The 21,097-nt window shown below is 51.1% G+C and overlaps 1 protein-coding gene across 6 annotated transcripts in view; it reads left to right on the top strand.

Moving 5' to 3' along the window:
• The window catches only part of ARHGAP32 (Rho GTPase activating protein 32), a 247,282-nt gene that overhangs the window by 208,139 nt on the left and 18,046 nt on the right, over positions 1–21,097 (top strand). For all 6 annotated transcript variants that reach the window (XM_063178517.1, XM_063178514.1, XM_063178516.1 and 3 more), the window contains 4 exons: positions 241–390; positions 16,470–16,572; positions 20,200–20,344; positions 20,951–21,033. In XM_063178517.1, the coding sequence (XP_063034587.1) occupies positions 241–390; positions 16,470–16,572; positions 20,200–20,344; positions 20,951–21,033 (481 nt within the window). The remainder of the gene's footprint in view (positions 1–240; positions 391–16,469; positions 16,573–20,199; positions 20,345–20,950; positions 21,034–21,097) is intronic.

The following is a 21,097-nucleotide window of genomic DNA, read 5'->3' as shown; positions in this document are numbered from 1 at the left end:
TGCTGCCTGGAGCTGCTCTGCAGGAGTGTGTCTGTGTGTGAGTCCTTCACTGCAGCTCCTGGTAACTCTGCACTGGCCAGGGCTGGGACAAAAGCCAGGTCTCTGTTTAGTGTCAAACCTTGGGAAATCTGTTCCTGTAAATAACTGATATTAATGCTACTCCAGTTCTTACATGCTCTGTAGGAGTCTGCTCAGTGGTGTCCAGGTGTGGAATGAGCTGTTGTCCCTTGTCTTGTGCAGTGTCCAAGAAGCACGGGAAGCTCATCACCTTCCTGCGGACATTCATGAAGTCGCGCCCAACGAAACAGAAACTGAAACAGCGGGGGATCCTCAAGGAAAGGGTGTTTGGCTGTGACCTGGGGGAGCACCTGCTCAACTCTGGCCATGATGGTAAGAAACAACCTGAGCTCCTCCTCTGTTGGGAGTTTGCCAGGGTGACCGTGGCTGTTCAGGGTCGTGCTGGGGGACAAATGTGTGACACAAATCCGTGGCTGCATGGGAAACTGAGGCTAATGAGAAGCAAACGTTGGGCTTCGACGTGGGAAGCACCATGGTTCAGCCTGGAAGCACTGAAGGTGGCTGCAGCTCCTGCAGATGGGTTTTCAACCTCTTTGAGTCTTCAATTCTTTTTTTTTTTTCCAGGAATATAAGCTTTATTTGTATGTCAGTGTCAGTGATTAACAGGCATGTTAAACCCCTACATTTCTCTTAACTCAATACCTTTATATGATTCTAGCACAATTTGCAGGGTAAATCCTTCATTTGCCTTTTCCTTGGATTTCATAGCATTTACAGGAATTAACTGGATATTGTGTTTCCTCACAGCTGACTTTTCCTCTCCATTCAGGGTCCATTTTCCCTCCCCATCAACAGTTCAGGGAGGCAGAGGAGCAAACCTCTCCATTCCAAGAAAAAAATTACCCAATTGTTACCACTCTTGCTGGGATGAGCTTAGATTTCACGGGCTCTTTCCTGCCCTTTCCCTGTGCCACCTCCAGCCCAGGGTCCTGCAGTGCTGAGGAGCAGCCAGAGCACTGGGATGCTGTCCCAGGGCCCCAGGCTCAGCTGTTCCTGTCGGGAGCCCACAGCCAGGGATGTTTGGGAAAGGAGCCTGGAGCAGCTGTGGGCTGTAGGTGCTTTGCCCAGGAGTAAAGGCCATCAGGAAAGCAGTGATGGGATCTGTTGGCTTTGCAGCAGATCCCTTGTGCCAGAGTTGTCCATCTGGTGTCTCCCAGCTTTTGTGTACAGGCAGAGGGAGAAGTGACAGGATGTGTGGGGCAGGAAAGGAGTTTCTCTGTTAAAGTTGTTTTCAGTGAGTCTTCAGACTTCTTGTTCGTCCAAATGCTTTTTGGAAAAGGGCTGGCAAAGGGCAGGGAGTAATTTCTTGCTGTTTTTCCAGCTGATTTGGTTGGTAACAGACACGTGCACTCCCTCACCTCACATAGAAGTGTTTCACTACCTGCTGGTGCAGAGCATGTGCTTGTCCTTATGGAGTCAGAACTGTGGCAAGGCTCATTGGCTCAATTGGAGCCAGCAGAGATCCTTACTGGGGCTGGCAAAGCACCAGAGATGGTTTGGAGTGAGGAGCAGACACTGACCCATGTGGAACTGGATCAGGAGTAGGTAACTCACAGCCCTGGGTGGCTCTGGAGCTGGCTTTGTGTGTGTGCTGTGGGAGCACTCCTGGAGGGCAGGAGCCATGCCAGCAGAGTGAGCTCATTGATGGCCAGCAGGGGATTCCCTCTCACCCCAGCCCTCCTCCTGTCTGTTCTCCTTGGGCACAAGTCAGCCCTGGCCAAAGCTTTTCCCTGCCCTCTGTGCTGACTGCTCCCCTGGCTCCAAGGGCTGGGTTATTTAGCATTCAAAGACACATCCTGAGCTGAACTAAACTGCTTGAATCCCACTGGAGGTTCTTGTTTGGCAGTCTCTGGGAACTCTGTCCTTGTCCTGGTCTCTCCCCACCATCCCACACATTGGGCTGACACTGGCTGGGCTTTGCTAATGAGGTCCCTCAGCTCAGGAGTCACCAGCTGCTTTCAGCCTCATTTTAATAACCCTTTCCTAACTCCCTGGAGTGAAGCAGATCCAATTTGATTGTTGCCAGCAGGGGTATGACTCCGTTTCCCACAGCAGGATTGTTGTTTTCCATGTGATTCAGCTCCCTGACCTGTATTCCAAGTGATGTAATCCTGGGATGGGGCTCATGGAGACATTTCTGGGTTGGTGCATGCACAGCATTTTAAGATTCCCTCCTCCTGTAGCATTACTGTGGCTCAGTTGTGGAGCCTCTTGCAGTGCTGACCTGCTCAAAGGGGCCTGAGGTGAATTTAAAAAGCTGCTTCTCATAATCAGAACATCAAGTGCTTTCTCCAGGAGCTCAGAGCATGCTCTGGCTGAGCGTGGTACCTGCTGGTATTATTTGGAATCACAACCTAGAACATGGGAGTTCAGAGGAACAAAAAGAGCCCAATACATTAATTGGTTTGGTTGGATCAATGTCCCATCTCCAAAAATATTTATCCGGGCTGAAGGAGCAAATGCCACTGTCCCTGGTGATTGCAGTAAGTGACAAGGCATCATGTGCACCTCAGAAATGCAATACTGAAGCAAACTGGAGTTATGCTAAGAGTTTTCTTAGTTACCAGCTTTGTGAAGATGACAAATTTTCAAGAATTTGCTGAGAAACATGAGCAACCTAAATTCTGTAGTCATGAATCTCTGAAACTGTGCTCAATTTTAGTGAGTGGGAAGCAGAATGAGAGAATAAAAGGGATAAGGACAAAACCTGCAATAAGTGTAACATTTTTTTAATAAACCCTGCACCGAGGCAGCTGGCTCAGGTTGCTTAGTGAGGAGAAGAACGTTTGCTGTGTACCCAGAGGGGATTTACAAGCACAGTGGAGATGTTTCACTCACTGCAGTACCTTGTCTTTCTGTGGGCTCAGCAAGTAATCCCTCGTTGTGCATCCTCTGAGCCTCTGTCAGGAGGAGGATAAATTTGGCATGGGATGCACAGGAGGAAGGTGCTGCAGGGATGTGCCCTGGGATGCCATCCTGCAAAGCTCCACTCGCTGCACTCGCCGAGTCCTGACCTAGCAGAGCATTTTGTGCTCATCTGAGCTGGGTGTTGCAGGCAGCTCCTGCCACTGCATTCTAGCTGCCTGCAGCTGAGGCAGTGACTGCACTGCTGGGAGCTTTTCTGCACTTGCTGGCTGAAGACCCCACTATTGGAATAAGACCTCAATATTACCAGGCAGATTGTGCCTGGGCTCGTCTGACCCTTGCTGCTGGGCCAAAGGCAGCAGCTGTGGTGTTTCACCTCAGAGACACCTTTGGCTGGCTGGATGCTGCAGCTGGGCACTGAAACAAACCCAGGCTTGTAGAAACTCAGTTTACCTCAGGTGGAAGGGCTTCAGGCGAGGGTGAAGAGGAAAAGGAGATGGATTCTGTTGGAGGGTTTGATCCAGAGTTTATTCCATGGTCACAGACACCTGAATCTTGGTAACAGCTCCAGCAGAATCCTGACCCCATGGCCCTGGCTGAATTTAAGCCCAGGGACAGGGGGAGGGGAAGGGACAGGTGAGCACCAAGCAGGTGGGAGGAGGAGGGTCCCAGGGGGTAAGGGACACACGGACACGCCAATGACCCCAGGCCTGGGGACATCCTTTGAACCTGACCAACCACACCAGGCCTTGCTGGAATGTTAAAACTGACTGACAGAACTCACTCAGCAAGGGGGCGAGGGGGAAGGGAGAGAGGTATTGCCACAGCTGAGAAGTAAAACAGGCAATGAGCTCACACTGCAACACCCCACAGCTCAGAGAAGGACTAAAATCCCACTGGGGATCAGTGATTTTTGTCACTTGCCTGGGAATGTGGCACTGGGAAGGGCTGTGTGCTTGGCTGGGTAAGCCAGGCACCAGTGCTGGGCTCAGAGGTTCCCTGAGCCAGTTCCCTGCATGGGGCTGCAGGAATGCACTGAGTGTCACTTGCTCCCTCCTCCTGCCTTTGCCAAAGCTCCTGGGCATTGCCAGGAGCCAGGTGCTGACCCAGGTGGGCCTTGATGGCTCTTCATGCAAACCTCGTGTGCCATTGTGACATGGAGTTTTTGGGATGGGCCTGTGCCAAGGTGTAGCCATGCTCTGTGCTGGGAGGTGCCTCCCAGGCTGGCAGGACAGAACCTGCAGCTCTAAAGATCAGGATATGATCTGTCTGTGCCCAGCTTTCTCCCCAGGGAAGGGTGTCTGGGCAAGGCAGGAGTGCAGCAGCAGGCTGCTGGTGCTGCTGCCCTGGGAGGGTGTAGCTTGTCATTTCCCAGTGTCCTGTGTGGGTCTGAGCAGGAACACAGAGCTGCTACAGGGAGGGAGGTGAGGATTTAACAAGTGTGAGGGATGAGCAGTGCACCCTGAACCCTCCTGTGTTTCTGGTGATTCATGGTGGGGGCTATGCTGAGTGCTGGGCAGTGTCCTGGGGGTTGGATTTGGTGTGTTTGCTCTTCGGTTCCAGTGTGGTTTGTGCTGACACTCTGAGCTGTCCAAACGGTGCTGGAGCCCTTCCAGGGTAGGAGTTGCAGCTCCATGGGGTGCCAAGCAGCCCTTCCCAAAGGCCTTTGGAGGGAAGGGGAAGGAGGGAAGGAAGCATTGCTGTCCAGTCTCTTTGGTGAGGTTCTGAGTCATGGGCAGATCACAAGATTATTTTTCAAAATTATCTGTGCTGCAAGCTGCTTGGGAAGGAGGGAATTGAGAGTCACAAGGCTCCTGGGCATGGGGCTGGGTATGCATAGGTGAGTTGCTTCCAGTGAAAGTCTCAGCTGGCTGTCCTTTTCTTCTCTCTTGTCACATGTCAGCGCTGAATGATGGGCTGGGACCTGCAGGAGTAAAACCAGTTCTGATATGAGGGGTTTTTGACTTCTCTGTTGGCAGAGCCTGTGGTAATGCTCCCTTCAAGTATGTTGGTTTGCACAATATTTCTGCAGTCAGCTCCATCCAGCCCGTGGAGCCTGCCTGAAGGGTCCTGTCTACATCCCAGGCAGTGCCTTACTCATCTCTTGGCTCCTGCTGGGCTTGGGAAGCGTCTCTTGGCAGCACACCAGGCTCAGCAGGGAGGTGCTGTTTCTCCATTGCCCTCAGAAATGCTCCCAGTTGAGTTGGTGCATTTGCCACCTGCCTTGCTGGTTTGTTTTACAAATTCAGGGGGCATTCCCAGTTGGGAGGGAGCCACAGGATCATCTGGTCCAGCCCCTATCCCTGCCCAGACCCCCAACAATCCCACCCTGGCAGCACTTCCAAAGGCTCCTGGAGCTCTGGCAGCCTCGGGGCTGTGCCCATTCCCTGGGCAGCCTGGGCAGTGCCAGCATCCTCTGGGGGGAAAAACTTTTCCTAGTATCCAACCCAAACCTCCCCTGACACAGCTCAAGCCATTCTCTGTGTGCTGTCACACAGAGAATTTTATGGAGCTGTGAGATACAGCAAATCCACCTCAATTCCTGACTCCTGAAGAGACCTTGTTCTTATTCCCTTTGTAGGCAGAGATTCTTTTTTTTCCCCTCAAGTTTTTCTCTCTTTAAGGAAACTAAATAGAACTTAAATTTAGCCCAACCCCAATTAGCAGGATTGTGCTGGCAGAGGATGTTTGTGGAGTGTGGGAGCTGCTGGAGTGCTGCATTGCAGCAGCTGCACCATGCCCTGGTTCCTGCCTTGGAGTGTTTGCCCAGGGAGCTCCCCACAGCTCCTTGTGGTGTGACAGGGGTGGGAGTGAGGGGCAGCGTGGGGTGGGCTGCAGGGAAGGCAGGGCTGGGGGAGCTGGGCGTGTTCCTGAAGGGGTCAGATGGAGCCACAGCACCCTGGGGAGCCCAGGCAGGGCTGGGGCTGCTCTGGGGGGTGGGATGGGGCAGCACAGCCAGGGGGGCTCAGCACAGCCAGGGGGGCTCAGCACCCAGCACAGCCAGGGGGGCTCAGCACAGCCAGGGGGGGCTCAGCACAGCCAGGGGGGCTCAGCACAGCCAGGGGGGCTCAGCACAGCCAGGGGGGGCTCAGCACTCAGCACAGCCAGGGGGGCTCAGCACAGCCAGGGGGGGCTCAGCACAGCCAGGGGGGCTCAGCACAGCCAGGGGGGCTCAGCACAGCCAGGGGGGGCTCAGCACAGCCAGGGGGGCTCAGCACCCAGCAGGAAGGGTCGGCACAGGCCAGGGGGGGCTCAGCACAGGCCAGGGGGGCTCAGCACCCAGCAGGAAGGGTCAGCACCCCCCAGGGAAAAGCCGCTTTGCCATTCTGTGGGTGAGGGACTCCTGAGCTGCTGCACACAAGGAGTTACTTTACATTGTACTTTTTATTCAGCTGCTGCTGGGCTCATGTGCTGGGGTTGCCTGTACTGCAGAGCATGGGGACACCGTTTGTTCTTCCAAGCCTGGAGTGTTCCTGTCAGTTGTTGGAAATGATCCTTTCTCCCTTAGCAATTGGACTGAAGCACAAGGCAGCCCTGGTGTCACCAGTGAGGTGGTGTCACAGATCCACCTCCAGAGATAATCCATCATGCCACCAGCTGTAGCCACAGATGATTTTGTAGGCTAATGGCACAAGCCTTTTTTTGTACCTCTTTATGCATTTGACATTTATACATCATTAGCTTCCGTCACTGGAAAGGATGCACTCATAAATGGAATTTTTAGTTGCAAAGTTTCCTATAGTGAAGGATCTATGCATGATTTTTTAATTGTTATAAAATGCCCGTGCTGTGTGGTCAGCAAGAGGCATTGACTTCTGCTGAAGATGTAAATGCCTGCAAGAGACAAAGTTCACTAACTCACCTGATCTTGCTCTGTGTCCTTCCTGCTCTTCCAGCCCTTCACATTTATTCCCAACTAATTTGGACAGGTGGGTAGAATTAAATAAAAAATATCATGGAAGAGAATAGCAGGAAATAGCAGATGGGGGATCTGCATCCCTTTATGTGCTGCACAGGGGCAGCAAGGGTTTGCCAGGGATGCTTTCATTCTCCTGTGCTGGTTCAGGTGCTTTTCAGAAAGATCCATAGCAGCACCTTGGGGTTCCTGCTGACATCATGTCTTGTTTGGGGTCCTCTGGAGCTATCCATCCCTTGGAGCCACCCCTGCCCTGCTGCTGGGTGATGTGTTTGCCTCTGACAGGAATTTATGGCAGAGTTGGGTATAGAGGGAACTGTTACCAGAGCAGAGAAACACAAGGAATGAGATCTTGGCAGCCTCTTGGCTGGGATGTCTGCAAGCCTGGTTCCCCTTAGCTCAAGCACAGGTTTGGCAGTCTGTCACCCCTTTGGCTCCTGGTACTGATGTGAGGAGCCCCTTTTACCAGCTCAGAATTGTAATTACAATAAAAGGCTGCCTGGCTGGCTTGGGATCTTTGCCATCCTGAAGGAAGCCTTGATTGGGAATTCAGGACAGCGGAGTCTTACAGATTGAATAATTTCAGTTTTTCATGCTGTTTTAACTCCAGGAGAGTGAATGTATCCCAATCCCTGTTACTGTCCTGTCCCTGTCCATGGCAGGAATAGGACTGAGGGAGCTTTAAGGTCCCTTCCAACCCAAACCTGTCTGGGATTCAGTGTTCTGATGCCCCAGGTGCAATCCCTCCTCGTGATGGCTTTGCTCCAAGGTTTTCTCTTCAGAAAGGCTTTGGAATATTTGCAGAGCTTCCATGTGAAATAGCCCCTCAGTTTTTACCTGCAACTCCATGGAGTTCTGTGGCAGCCCAGCAGCCTGGCCTGTGATTCCCAGGTATGTTTGGAATTGTTGTGCCTTGAATGCTTGCAGCCACATCAATGGGTTTGTTCAGGCAGTAACAACGTGTTCTGTACAAAGGTTTATTGAAGTGTTGGTGTTGTGTGACGTGCATGTGACATTTCCCTCAGCACGGTGACATGGGCACAGCCATTCCAGCACGGGAGGGAGTGTTGGCTCTGCATGAGGCTGGGGGGTGTTAGATGTGCTCACTCTGGGAATGAGCCCCTGGGGTATTTTTGTGCTTTCAGTAGGTATTTTCAGAGTATCCAAGCTGGCAAGTTTGGATGTGAACTGAAAAGTTTCAAACCTCCAAGTAGGTTCAGCTCTGGCATCCTGCTATCCCAGTTTTCCTTCTGTCTCTATTTTTAAGTATTTATATGCCTGAAGCAGTTTGTGATTAGGACACAAGCCAGAGTTCTGAAGTTTTTGTTTGCAATTCTCTTTTCTGCTGAGGCATTTCTTGTGTGACTTTGGCAAATCCTTGAAGTCCCTGCCTCCTTTTTGTTAGTTACGCTTGCAGGTGGGGATATCTAAGGTGATTCACCTTGTCTACCCTATTCCAGGTGTTTTTTAAAAAAGGGGATTGTATCTTCTCAAGTGAGCAGGAAAAACAGTGCATCCTTACTCATCCAGTAATTTCAGTAATGCTCTCCTGGATACCTGGGCTTGGTTGTTTATTTATAGAGCTGCAGTTCACAAATCAGGGGTGGATCTTGTTTCCTGACAAGGCCACCTAACTGGGGACACTGGAAATCCTCCTGCTCTGCCTCCCTCAGTAGTATTTGTGTATCTGTAAACAGTTTCTGTCACACACTGAGGAAACACTGGCCTGTCTCTCAGCATTTTCACTTGCACCTGAGTCCCTGTTGTGCACAGTCCACATGGTGTAAATGAGGGGGAGAATGTTTTAAAGTTGCATTCTGGGGCAGGAATTGTGTGGGACATCTGTGGCAATACAGCCTCTGGGATCCCAGGTAATCCTAGCCATCCCTTTCCCTCCATCCTGCTGTCCTGACTGTCCCTTTTTTTAATTGAATTGGCAGTATGTGTAAACCAGGCAGCCTCAAACATGCCAAAACCAGTTTCCTTTTGGTGTTTCCTGATTTAGAGTAATTTTTTTAATCCAGAATCAATCTCCAGAGGACCTGGGCAGTCAGTGGTCACAGCTGCACTCCGAGTTCTGGCCCTGAGCTGGGAACTCAGACCTGTCCCTGCCACAAGATTTTGGCTTTGGGGAACTCGTTTGTTATCTCCCATTCCATCTCCAGGCTTGTACAATCAAACTAATAACCTGTGTCTGCCCCAAGGTGCCACAAGGTAAATTCCTAATACCCAGGAGGTACTTGGGAGATTAGGAGTGGGATATGAATATCAAGTAGTATTTATCCAAGTGCCAGCACAGGTTGGCACGTGACATCCAGTTGTGAATGTCTGTAGAAATTAAGAAAATTCACCTGTGTGCTCCCCCTGTATTTATTGTGTTCCTTGGGTTGGGTTTGCATCCCAAATCCGAACATTTCTGATGTTGAGCTGTGTTTTGTGAAGAGTGTTTTAGGTGCCTGAAGTCCCCCTGGATGTGGCAATGAGTGTGTCTGTGTGACATCAAAGGCAGATCCAGCAGCCTGGGGAAAAAAGGGAACAGTTGACCCAAATTGGAGATGAGCAGAGAGCTCCCCTTGCTGCAGATGTGTCTCTGCTGCACAAACTAACTGGACACAAGTTGATACTTTCAAGGCCAATAGTTTGGAGTTATTTTGGGCAAATTTCCAACCACAACAGGCACTGTTGTTGCTTCACCATCTGCCCTCCAAGTTGCTGGAACTTGAGATTATTGGGTATGGGGTCAGCATTACAAAGGGGTGCATGGGATCCCTGTGGAGAATCCCTGGTTTGGGGGGACATCCTTGGAGTTGCTGGGCAGGGAACACAAGCCTTGGCTGCTAAAAAAGACCCAGTTTGTCTCTCCCCTTCTCCCTTGCCCTGCCTGCAGCTGTGAGGAGAGGATTCTTTGTGCTTGAGTGACCCTGAGGACAGCTGAGAGTTGAAAATTAATTTGCATTTCGAAACACTACAGCTGTGGGGGGAACAAACATGAGGAAAAATGTCACAGTCAGTACAGGAATTGCTTGTGCTCTTATCCTGCTGCTCTTAGCATGGGGAGAGCTTCCACCCCCCTCAATTTATTGGAGGGAGTGAAGTTGGTCTAAACAAAAGAGCTCCAGCACACTGGCCAAATCTGAGTATTAGCAGTGTCTTGTTGGGTATTAGGAAAAATTCCTTCACTGAAGGAGCTGTCAAGCATTGGAACTGCTTAGGCTGCCCAGGGATTTAAAAGCTCTGGGCTTGTGGCACTTGGGGACATGGTTCAGCCATGGCAGTGCTGGGAGAGCAGTTGGACTCAATCTTAGAGGCTTTTCCAGCTTAATGATTCTGTGATTTTTGTGTTGAAACCAATGAAACCCTGGGAAGTGGGTGGGTGCAGCCTGCAGTAGGGGTTGGTTGGCTGTACAGCATCCCCATCATGGGTGGTGGGCAGGGAGGATCCCCTGGTTCCAGGCTGGAATGTTGCTCATCTGCAGGACCTGGCAGATGTGGCTGGTGACCTGCCCTGACTGCTGCAGCCCAGGGGATTTCTGCTCCCCACACCTGAACTTTGCACTTTGCTTTCCACAGTCCTGCCCGAGCTGCCATAAAAGAAATGCAGCTGAGGAAGCAGAGTCCAGTGCTGGCTCAGGGATCCAGCTCAGGGCTTGTGCTCTGCTGTTGCTGCACTCTGCCAAGTGCAAAAGTCCCACTCCAGCTCAGAGCTGTGTGCCTGGCACAAGGCTCTGGGGCAGCTTGGACTTTACACAGCTCATCACCAGTGTGGAGAACATCAGTGTGGCTCACAGCCTGGGAATGAGGGCCAGGGAGAGAGGAATCATGGAATCCCAGGCTGGTTTGGGTTGGAAGGGACCTCAAATCCCACCCAGTCACACCTGCAAGGCAAGGCCTCCTTCCACTAGACCAGGTTGTTCCAAACCCCATCCAACATGGCCTTGAGCACCTTGGAAAGGAAGGAAAGTCTCTGTTTGGTTGGTCTTGTATTTCTCTTGGTGGCTCAACCATGAGGACAGAGATTTAGGAGTGAGACAAGAGTCCTGACAAGAGAGTCTTCTAAAGCTGGATGTTTTTCTGAATGTGCAGGGGCTGGTGAGGTCAGTGATCCTGTGGAATGGCACATGCAGGTACAATGTTGGATGATGTCGGTTTCTCGGTTGTTTGGGTGACCTGGAAAGGCCCGGGGTGGCCTTGGGCAGCCCGCGCTTCAAAGGATGAGAAGAGGCTTCAGATCTTTTCTCTGTCTGGGTGTTTATTAATTGTTTATCTAAAAGATTTTCTCTTGGCCCGACAGAGTCTGCACAGCAGCCAGCCATGAGCACACTGAGAGCCCCCAGGGTGGTCACCTATCTTTATACTCGAAATTACATATACAATATTTATCATTTTTTCCCCAATACCTTTTACCCTTATTAACCAGTGCACTTTTAGTAATAACCAATCCCAAAGTGCCAACATCACCACAGAAGATGGAGGCCAAGAAGAAGAAGAAGAAGGACAGGACACGCCCCAATTCCTCCATCTTACTTCTTTAGACCCCCCTGTACAGAAATCCTAAACCCTGTGTCTCACACGCTAATTAACCCATCCCTTCACCATTCACCCAGTGAAATCCTCCCATCCTCATACAGATGTCGTCTCCCGTGCAGGATCAAAGTCCAGCCACCAGACACTTCTGGCAACATTCCAGGACTCCCGAGCCCCCCAAGGGTGATCTTGGCCACTCTGCACATCAGTCCTGAGGTGCTGAGATCCCACAGGATGACACACAGCTCCTCATGCCACAATAAAGAGAAAGTCCTTAATCTCTCTCCTCTGCTGCTTCACACCTTTGTGTAACTAAGGTGGAGGGAAGAGCTCCAGAAATGAGAAGTTTAAAAGTCACAGGCTGAAATATTACAGGGTTTTTGCTTTTTTTTTTTTTTTATTTTTTAAGGAAATATTTGGACAGTTTTTTGGAAAATGGCCTTGATGATCTTAGAGGTCTTTTCCAACCTTAATGGTTCTAAAATTGAGTTAAAATAGGAAATTATTGGAGTAAAAGCAACCGTATTTCTCAAAGAGGGGACATTCCCTGTTTTTACATAATTCCTCATTAATGGCAGGGGAGTTGGGATTTATGTGGCTAGTTCCAGATATTTGGAAGTTGTCAGTCTTGGCTGGGCACAGAATTCCAAGAAAGGGGCTCATCCTGCTGCAGTGGCAGCATTTGTGCTGTGCTGGGTGTGTGTCCTGTGCTGGCTTTTCCCCTGCCTGTCCTTCCCAGCTGTTCCCAAAGGCAGCCTGGACACCCAGGGCTGAGCCTCTCCACCTGCATTTTATCTGAATTCTGATTGTTCCAGTTTCTATGCTGGTGGCTCAAAACAGCCTTTAACCTTCTGTTACTCGGGTCTGGATTTTCAGTGTGTGCCTCAAGTCTGCTGGCACTGCATGCTGGTTGTGACTGCTGAGGCAGAGCTGGGGGCAGCCTGTTTTCCATGCTCCCTTGTGGGTTTGCTATGTGTGGAATTCAGTGAGGAGCAGCAGCCCAGGTGCTCTGGGCCATTGTCCAGCCCCAAGGCCTGCCCTGTGGGACCTGCACCCCACTGGTGTATTTTGGGAAAATGCCAGTGCCAGAGGGGGGCTTGGTGGGAGGCCTCATGCCCTGGGCTGAACAAACACTTCTGGTTCCAGTAACGTGCTAAGAAAATAAAATAAAATAAAACACAACACAAACAAGCCTCTCAAAGCCCAGGGAGGGAACATTACAAAATATTGAAAAAGAAAACCCCACCCATCAAGATGATGATAGGAAAGGAAATGCGCCTCGTGTGAGGATGAATCAAAATGTTTTTCAGAATGAAAACCATAGAACTTCTTTTTCCTCTTAATGGCAGAGAATTAAGCAGTTAACAAGCTCTCAGAGCTGCAATAAACCTTTCAAACCAGCTGTGAGATGCTCTGGAAGGACTTGAATTAATTCCTTTGGCTGCTGTGATGATGAAATGTGCTGGGGTCCCCTTTGGTGAGGCATCCACGTTTCCAGCCCTTTGCATTTTGTCTCCTGGCAGCACCTGGTGTTGGAGATGTTGGAGGGAAGGAGGGAGGGGTTGTTTCAGAGGGAGGGGAGTGCAGTGTCCATGCAGAGCTGGGTGTTCCAGGCGGCTCCTGGCACTGCATTTTAGCTGCCTGCACTGAGGCAGTGACTGCACTGCTGGGAGCTTTTCTGGAGTCCCTGGCTGAAGACCCCACAGCTCAGAGAAGGACTAAAATCCCACTGGGGATCAGTGATTTTTGTCACTTGCCTGGGAATGTGGCACTGGGAAGGGCTGTGTGCTTGGCTGGGTAAGCCAGGCCCCAGTGCTGGGCTCAGAGGTTCCCTGAGCCAGTTCCCTGCATGGGGCTGCAGGAATGCACTGAGTGTCACTTGCTCCCTCCTCCTGCCTTTGCCAAAGCTCCTGGGCATTGCCAGGAGCCAGGTGCTGACCCAGGTGGGCCCTGATGGCTCTTCATGCAAACCTCGTGTTCATGGAGTCTGGCTGTGGTAATTGCAGGAAACCACAGTAATTAACTGCCAATAACAGAACTTTAGTGTTGCTGCTGGTGCATCCTGTGAGAGGAAATCTCCTTTGGTTCCCTGCTGAGATGAGGCTGAGGTACCTGTCTGGTTCAGATGTGGGCTGTGGTTTGGGATCTAGAAGCCAAAATCAATTCCTGAACTGGGAAGTTCACCTGCAGGGGAGGGATTTCTGCAGCAGATGGACACGGTACCTGAAAAAGTCACAGTGTGGTGTCAGAAGCTGCTGTAGGTGTTGGCCTGGGCACACTTGACATTTGCAAAATTAAGTCTTGGCTTGTGCTGCCATCCTGCCTTCTCCTTCTGAGGGAGCAGTCACTGTTCCCTCCATGTGTGCATGTACATCTATAAAATGAGAATTACCCTCCATGTGTGCATGTACATCTATAAAATGAGAATTACCCTCCATGTGTGCATGTACATCTCTAAAATGAGAATTAAAGGGCTGGGGATTCAAAGGGCAGAGGGAGGTTAAACACACACCCAACGGCCAGGTGTCATCTTTGTTCAGAAATCTGAAAAATGAAGTCACCATTCCAGCAGAGGCCCCTCAGGTACAATTTTAGCCCTACTTGAATTTCAGTCCCTTCTCCAACCCTGCAGAATTCCCCCAAAATATCCGTGGTGCTGGTATGGTATATTTAGCTTAAAGAACAGATCGTCCTGGTAACCAGCTGAGGAGATGCTTGGAACAAGGCTGCTGGGAGCTTTTCAGGGAATGTTAATTGCTCTAACTGTGCCCAGGCTCTTCCATGACAGAAGAGAACTTGAGGCAGAGCATTGGTGCTGCAGCCCTGCCTTCCCTTGGGTTCTCCTGCCCTGCTCCACTGTCAGGGTTCCTGCTGGAAATGGGGCAGGCAGGGCAAGTGCTGGTTATTTCTCTGCCTCTTGCTGTGTTTGCTTCTTGATTTATTTGCCTGTTTATTTATTTGCATCTTGATTTACTTATTTAGCAGGCTCTGTGGTTCCAGGGGACCCCTCCTGTGGTTGCAGTATGGATCATTAATGTCTTTGGGATTTGCAGCTTTAGCAGATCTTGTCCCAGCACTTCCAAGCTTGGGAAAACTCCTTTGCCCATTCCTCTGGGACCCTTGCATGCAGGAAATGCTGCTGTGGGGGCCGGGCCCTGTGCAGGTCACCCATTGTCAGGGGTGGCTGTGGGACAGACGTGCAGGGACATCCCACGGGGGATTGGGGCAGGTCTGTCTGGCACTCTGGGGTTTCCTCTCCCACAGAGGACAAACACCACTGGCTGTGTCAGCACACAGAGCCCTGTCCTTGTCCTGTGCTGCACAGGATGGAGCTGTGCCCCCTCTGCTGCCCTGCACAGGTCACACCTGGGCCCCACTCATCTCCCAGTGCCCTAGTGCCATGCAATTCACACTTCAGCCCTTTCTGGCCACTGCTTGAGTAGAACAGAACTCCTTCCCTGTCCATTTCCAGCCTTAAAAACTTCCTCTTCCAAGAGGTGTTGAATCTTTTTGAATAAAGGCTTAAGTGTTGTCCTCCAGAAGTGTTTTTGAGACACTATGAGAATTTCAGGCCTCGTGTTCCACCTGCTCTGCTCGGATCTGTCCTTGTGGGTGACTGATGGACGTGTACCCAGCGTGCCCTGGGTGTGTGTTCTCTGAGAACCTCTTGCCTTTCCCAGGTTCAGGGTGTGTCTGTTGGTTCCATCAGCTGTGGTCTTCTTTGGAGCTCCCTGATGCTGAGGTAGCCCAGGGCTTCACCTCCACTGGTTTTTGTTCCCCAAAAAGCAGCACTTGGTTCCCAAGGCTCTTGGCTTAATGTACAAGGGCTCTGCTTGCCTCAAAATCTGCCCTGCTCATCCCTGGGAATGTAACACTGGAGCCTGGCTGGCTCAGTTCTGGCTGTCTCTAGGTGCCTTGGAGCATCCCAGGTGCAGGCTCTAATCTGCTCCTGCTGAGCCTGTGGCTGATGTGCTGCAGGATTTACAGCTTTCCCTGTGTCCTGTGCTCCAGCATGCAACAGACAGGGGTATCCTTGTCCTGGATACCCCTGCTGATTGCCAGGGAGCCGTGTGAAATGAGCCTTTCCTCCAGCTCTGAGGGTTGGCTGCAGGCTGGGGAAGCAGCCCTTGGAGGCCGGGGGGAGCATCCAGGTGCAGCAGCACTGGGGAGCACAGTGCCTGGCAGATGGCATTTGCTGTGGTGTAAGGGGATTTGCCACATGACCTGCTCAGCATCGGTGTCACGTGTGCACTGCTCAGAGCTGGCATCTAAAGAACACACTGAGATCAGCACAGGAGCTGCTGCAAAGGGCTGGCTGCCAGGGGGATGCACAGGGATCCCAGCTTTTCCCATCAAGGTTTGCTGATGCTCACAGGAGCTCCGTCCTGGTTTTCTCTCTGTGTTCAGGGCAGTTTTAGTGTCTATTGTAAATCCAGTGATTTGCTTCTCCTCATGGATGGACACACAGCTCCAGCACTGGATGTGCATGAGCCTGGGAAGCCAGCTGGAAGGAATGGGGTGGTGAAGCGGCTGCAGTATTAACTTGACACCTCATTATATCCCCTGGGCTGATTTTTCCATTCTGTCATGCCCTGCTCTGTCTGCACTTTCTGGGGGTGTGGGATGCTGTGAAGCTCTCCATATCCAGCCATGCTCTGGCAGACATTTTAGATGAAATTATCAGTTGTAAAAGCTCTCCTTTCTGTGCTGCCAAAAGTAGCATCTCCCTGATGTGTATATTTCCTTGAACCAAGCAGGATAGGTTAATTCTGTATAGATTTGAAAGTATTTGTTCCAGCTCTTCTGGAATGGGATTTCACACCACAGTTCCCATGGGAGTTGCCATGGAACCTTCACTGTCTCTGACCAGAACTGGCTTTTTTTGACCTGATTCATATTCTGGCATTCCCTTGTTGAAGCAGGAACACCTCTGACCAGTTTCCACGTGGACTCCTGAAGTTACATTTCCTACAGGCTTTCTTCCTAAGGAGGAACTGTAGCCAGGGCCCAGATGGGGGCAGTTTCTGGCAGCTGCCAAGGGCACAGCCTGAAGCAGGTCTGTGCTAACCATGCTGTTGTTGTTCAGTGCCCCAGGTGCTCAAGAGCTGCACGGAGTTCATCGAGAAGCACGGCATCGTGGATGGCATCTACCGCCTCTCCGGGATCGCCTCCAACATCCAGAAGCTGCGGTAAGATGCAATAAACCTTTTGTTATCATGCACTGGTGTTGTGGTGTGCTGTAATGTCCCATTTTGGCCTTCCAGGTCATTCCCCCAGGTGTGCCTGTGCCTCTCTCCCTTCCCCCTTGCCCCCATGCTGAGTGAGTCCTGTCAATCAGGCTGAACATTCCAGCAAGGCGTCGTGTGGTTGGTCAAGTTCAAAGGATGCCCCTATGCCCAGAGGTCATTGGCCTGTCTGGGTGTCATCTTCCCCTGAGACCCTGCCCCTCTCACCTGGTTGGTGGCTCACCTGTACCTCCCCTCCCCCTGTCCCTGAGCTTAAAAAGGTGATCAGAGCATGCGGCCGGGATTCTGTTGGAGCAGTTCCTCACGTTCAGACCTCTGTAACCATGGAATAAACCTCTGGACATTAAACCCTCCAGCAGAATCCTCTCCTTTTTCTCTTCACCATCACCTGAAGCTATTCCTCCTGAGGTAAACGGGGTCCTAACAAGCCTGGACTTGTTCAGTGCCCAGCTGCAACCACCAGCAAGCCAAGGTATCTCTGGGGTGACACACCGCAGTTGCTTCCTTTGGCCCAGCAGCGAGGGTCAGACTGGCCCAGGCACAATCTAACTGGTAATATTGGGAGCCTTTTTTCCAATACACTGGCATCCTGGGAGCAGCACTGATAGCATTGTGTGCTGTCACGTCCCAACCAGCATCCCTGCTTCTGGTGCTTCCAGCTCTGGAACTGAATCAGTCGCACACAGCTTGTGCTGTACCCAACTGACATAACCCAAGGCTGTTTCCACACTGCATAAAATAGAAAGGCAAGCAATGGAATGAAAGTTATTTCTTTCTTTTTATGGCCTCTTTACTTAAGTACAGGCATCATTTATAGTAGGGGGGGCAGGGCACAGCCTGGCCTTCCTCTGCACATCCCTCCTGCACGAAGCTTTCCTTCAGGATAAAGTACCAGGATCCTGGTATCACTGTGCTGCCATCTTCCATTTCTGTTCTTTCTCTCTCCAGGAGCCCTTTGGAGCAGCCAGTGTTTCTCCCTGCTGCCTTGGGCTCCTGGCTTACCAGCAGTAAATTGGGAATGTGCAAAGGATGTGTGCCTGAGTCTGGTGGGGGCATTGCTGTGCTGCACAGGGAAGGGCCAGGAGTGTTCTGGTTAGGAGCTGTTCCCACCACAGCAAACTTCCTTTCCTCTTTCATGAGGCTGTTGTCCTCCTGTGGTTTGGTGCAGAGTGCTGTGCTGTGCAGCATTGATGTGCTGGGTGGATGGGACTCACCAGCACTGCTCCTGGGCCCAGGGCCAGGCCAGGGCAGCACAGGGCTATTTGCCATGGGCAGAGTACCTTTTTTGTACCACTGTCCCCCAGTTCAGTGGGCAGGTTTGAGCTGGTACAGTGACTGTTCAAACCCTTGGATGGATGGGGTTGTTCTGGTTCAGATTAATCCTGTTTCTTATCCCAGCAAGTCCCATTTAAAGAATCTGGTCCCAAGGTTTTTATATGCAGGATCTAAAGGCTCTGACTGGAGCTGTGACTGAATAAAACATTTGCCATTGCTTCAGTTATATTCCTTTATTCCCTATTTTGCCTTGTGCTGGACCATCCATCTAATCTCTGCCCTAGTCCATTTTTTTCCTTTGTGTTACCCAGACCACTTTCTCCTTCATTGTGTATCAAGGTGCTTTAAAAATGGTTTTCTAAAATTGTAATGGCATCATTCCCTGTTGTAGTGCAGAGAATGAAGTGACAGCCTGTTTTCCAGGTTTCTGAGATGTTCCAAAGACAAAAGGAAGGGAGTACATGGCATAACTCATTGACACTGTCCTGTTCATGTAAATCCTTACAGATTTTGAGTGTTTGATGAACATAAGACACATCTTGCTGCAGTTCCCAGCTGTATAAACAGGGCATCAGGCTCATTCCAAAGCTGGGGCTGCAGTATCCTTAGAAATGAATCACTGTGCTTAGATTTCCCATAGAAGATCTGGATCTCCTGGATTTAAAGGGCTTTGTGGTTGGAGAGAAGGTTAGAGAATTTATTCCACATGGGAGATTTCCATGGAACAGATGTTGGCTCTCCAATAGGGCAGTAGCTGCCTTTATTTGACAGGTGGGCAAAGAGCCACTGTTGATTTGAGGTGTTGATCCCTGGATCCTGGTATCCTGGCTCTTTTTGAGAAGCTGTGCAGTTGTTCTTCACCTAACAGAATCTTCCTTTGGGTCAGAAGGAATAACATGTAGCTCTGGAAACAGCCAGTGCAGACAGGAGGAGGGTTGAATGTGCTGGGGCACTCCTCTCTTCCCTCCATATTCACTTCTGCAAGGGAGCATTTGACAGAGTGTGAGCTTTATTCCTAGGAAAAACCACTGGAGTAGGGCAGGATATGGGCAGGGAGTTTGAGCCAGGACTGAGTGTGTCTGTGTGGGGTGGGCTGGTGCTTTCCTGGGCTTTTCTGCAGAGCTGAGTTTTTGTCCTAGATGTGAGCAAGGGATGAGTCAGAAGGTGCCTGTGGAAGTGGTGTTGCTGGACACTGGGCATGTGGAAAATTGAATGCTTCCTTTCCTCCTCTGCCGTCCTCAGGGTGAGGAAGGGATGGGCTGTTCACCCTCAGAAGGTGGGGAGCACTCCTGCCCCTTGTCTGGTGGGAGTGAAAGGCTTCCCATGAGCAGTGTCCATGTCCAGGGATGGAAGGAGTCCATCCTGATTGCAGGAGGGCTCAGCTACAAACACACCTGGAGCCCTGGGTATGTTCTGCTCCTCAGGCAGGGTGAGCTCAGGGGTTGTGTGACCCTCTGGGCACAACCTGCCAGCTTTGGGTGGGGGACAGGACAGGGACAGGGATGGGGCAGTGCACCCAGCCCACTCCCTGTGGTTGCAGTGCTGGCAGGATGAGTCCCATGGCTGTGAGCAGCCTAAAGGCTCTGGCAGGGACCCCAAGGTTCTGCAGCTCCCAGGGCCTGGCTCACAGCTCTCATGGCTAATTGGAAACAGCACTGCCCAGCATATATGCCAGCAGCAAGGCAGCCCTCAACCTTCTGAGCTCAGCTTTTATTTCATAAACATTGGTGATTGGGTCTTTTTCTCTCTCTGAAAACCAAGGGAGTGCTATGGGGTTTTCTTCATGTGGTTCCTGGCTGTCTTCTCCCTGTAGCAGAGGCAGGCTCAGCTCACCAGCTCATCCCCCAGGAATTCCTGCACTCACTGGTTTCCATGTGCTGCTGATGGAAGTGATGCTGGCAGGACTCTATCATTGCCATTTGCAGGCCTTTGAAATGCAGGGGGACAGCAGCTCTCATCGTTCCTATGGGCAATCCCAGTCACAGCCCTTGGGAGTTAAACTTGTGGGCTTGGAAGATGTTCTCTGGAGACTTTGCAAAAAGCCCTGATGCAGCAAAAGGGATTGCAGCCAGTTGGTTGTAAAATTAACTGAAAATGCTTTATTAGAAAAAGGAAAAGTCTCTTTTTTGAAAAATATCCCCACTGGCTGCCCCACAGTCGTGGGTCATGTGGTTTTGGTGACTAAGTGTTTATTTTTTCCTGTAAATCAGGAAAGCCTTGCTGTAATTTGTGCTGGGTTTGATTTCATTCCTCCTCCTCAGAGCCCTTTACCCATTTCTCCGTTCTCATTGCCAGCCACGAGTTTGACTCCGAGCAGATTCCTGACCTGACCAAGGACATTTACATCCAGGACATCCACTGTGTGGGCTCCCTGTGCAAGCTGTACTTCCGAGAGCTGCCCAACCCCCTGCTCACCTACCAGCTCTACGAGAAGTTCTCTGTGAGTGTGAGCCACATGTGGGGCACTTCCCCCTGCAGTGGGCCTTCAGCTGGTAGAGCAGAGAAATCCTGGAAGCTGGACCTGCCTTCCACACACTTCCCTCTCTGTCTGCTCTGCCTCACTTGGGGTTGTTAGAGCCATCAGAAGGCTGTGTCACCAGAATTGCCAGCCTGGCACTGTGCTGCCCACACTCCTGATTCCACCCTGCCATTCCAGGAGGGGCTGGCAGTGCCCTGGGGTCTGAGGGGCCTTTTCTGTGTCCCCTTTAAGTCACTCAGAGGTGCCTTTGTCCCCTCTGCCACACTGTGTTGGTTCCACTTGTGGGGCCACAGCAGATGGTCCCTGGCACAACTCCCATGCTTTGCCATTTCCCAGGAATGGGATTGGAAGCAAATGCTGCTCTGAGCTGAATGTCTTCTGCAGAAATTCTCTGTGCCATTAACATGCCCCAGCTCATGACTTCCTTGCCCTTCCTTACATGATCCATATGCTGCTCAGTCCCCAAGACAGACCCCCCCTACCTAAGGGGAGAAGAGCTACAAAACCCACCTGACTGCCAAGGTTTGGGATTTATTTGCAGCTGAATCTTTTCCTGCCTCATTCCAGGATGCTGTTTCTGCTGCTACAGATGAGGAAAGGCTGGTTAAGATCCACGATGTGATCCAGCAGCTGCCTCCTCCCCACTACAGGTGAGTGCAGCCTTTGGGGTGTTGTGGGCATTTTGTGAGAGGAATTCTGTAATTCCAGTTTCCC

Source organism: Melospiza melodia, chromosome 29, assembly GCF_035770615.1.
Source record: "Melospiza melodia melodia isolate bMelMel2 chromosome 29, bMelMel2.pri, whole genome shotgun sequence".
In the NCBI taxonomy this organism is placed as follows: domain Eukaryota; kingdom Metazoa; phylum Chordata; class Aves; order Passeriformes; family Passerellidae; genus Melospiza; species Melospiza melodia.
This window is presented reverse-complemented; position numbering and strand designations above follow the sequence as displayed.